Genomic DNA, 1282 nt, shown 5'->3' with positions numbered 1-1282 from the left:
CCGCACGAAGGTTCCGCCGCACGAAGGTTCCGCCGCACGAAGGTTCCTAAGGGCCCGCGTGTGGGCGAAGGGCGGGCCCAGAGGGCGGCCCTGAACTCCTTCGAGCTCGTGGCCCTAAACCCGTGCAGAACAACCCCCCCCGTGGGTTGTTTTGTCCCCTGTCCTGCCCGTGGTTGAAAGAAAATGAAGGAAAACGATCCCCGGGCTGAGAGCCCTCGGTATTGAGCACACGCTCACAAGCAGCTCATACAACCACCGTTTCGCTCGTGCTGCATTAAAGTCATGCCAGTGACTATTGGAGAATATTTTGGGGTCATGAGTTTCGAAGTCATGCAAGGAATCTGGTGTAAATTCTCATTAAAATAAGCCTTTGGTTCCTAAGAACTTAAGTCTTCATCCCGCCAGTGTTTGATGCCGCAAGAGGCGGCAGATGGAGGGTGTGAGGGTTAAGCTGAGAGTTTAATTCGCCCCAAGAGCTGCTTGCCCAGGACATGGCTGTGTCATGGGTCAGGGGACACTCTCTGACCACACATGTCCCTTCCTTCCTGACCTTAACATTAGCCACAAAATCCTGTCATGGCAAACACAAGGAGAATCAGAGTCACTCAGTTACAAGCAAGCCTTTAATGAACTATCTTTAAAAGATGTTTTTTCTTAATTTCAGAACATGAAATCCGACTGGGTGAGGTTGGCAACCTGGGGCAGGCTCCGATAGACCGAGTTCCAGAAGGTGACAAACCGGGATCTCAGGTCCTGCTTCACGGAGTTCTTGTTCATCTTGTTGTTGATCTCCAGGTAGTAAGTGCCCTTGCTGGTGTAGGCTGGCCAGGAAACGGGCACGTCTGAATTCCCCTTGTTGGGATCACTGGGGAAAAAAGAGACACACACAAGTTCAGTTTTATCAGGACGGCTTGGGGACCCAGCGGTTTTGAGGTGTTTGGCAGGAACCCTCTGTTCAAGTGAGGTTTTAAGTGAGAGCAGAGGGAGTTTGACACTGGCACAAGCAATAGGAATTCACACAGAGGTTTAATTCCTGTATGAACACCAGGATTCAGGAATGCACCTGATCATTAAATGTAAACAGAGTTCACAAGCTCTGAAAATGCTCCTTCTGTCCTCAGGTGTGCTATGGATTGGGAGGACCCAGAGCAAACTCCACCACTGGGAGACACAGAACCCAGCTCACAACAGAAACATAGAGAACACCCTGCTTTGGGGAATGATCCTGAGAAGTTACTGGGCAAAGGCAGCAGGCTGAAGGGCTGCAGCAAAGCACAAATGT

At 50.7% G+C, this 1282-nt stretch overlaps 1 protein-coding gene across 1 annotated transcript in view; it reads right to left on the bottom strand.

The window, feature by feature from the left end:
* Window positions 1–652: 652 nt before the first annotated feature.
* Window positions 653–1282, bottom strand: part of CEL (carboxyl ester lipase) — a 3123-nt gene continuing 2493 nt past the window's right edge. Inside the window, exons 6-7 of the mRNA XM_027687930.1 lie at window positions 1155–1161; window positions 653–865 (exon numbers count right to left, since the gene is read on the bottom strand). Of these exons, the coding sequence (XP_027543731.1) occupies window positions 661–865; window positions 1155–1161 (212 nt within the window). The 3' untranslated portion in view covers window positions 653–660. The remainder of the gene's footprint in view (window positions 866–1154; window positions 1162–1282) is intronic.

Source organism: Neopelma chrysocephalum, unplaced genomic scaffold (assembly GCF_003984885.1).
Source record: "Neopelma chrysocephalum unplaced genomic scaffold, ASM398488v2 Primary Assembly neopelma1_74, whole genome shotgun sequence".
Classification (NCBI taxonomy): domain Eukaryota; kingdom Metazoa; phylum Chordata; class Aves; order Passeriformes; family Pipridae; genus Neopelma; species Neopelma chrysocephalum.
This window is presented reverse-complemented; position numbering and strand designations above follow the sequence as displayed.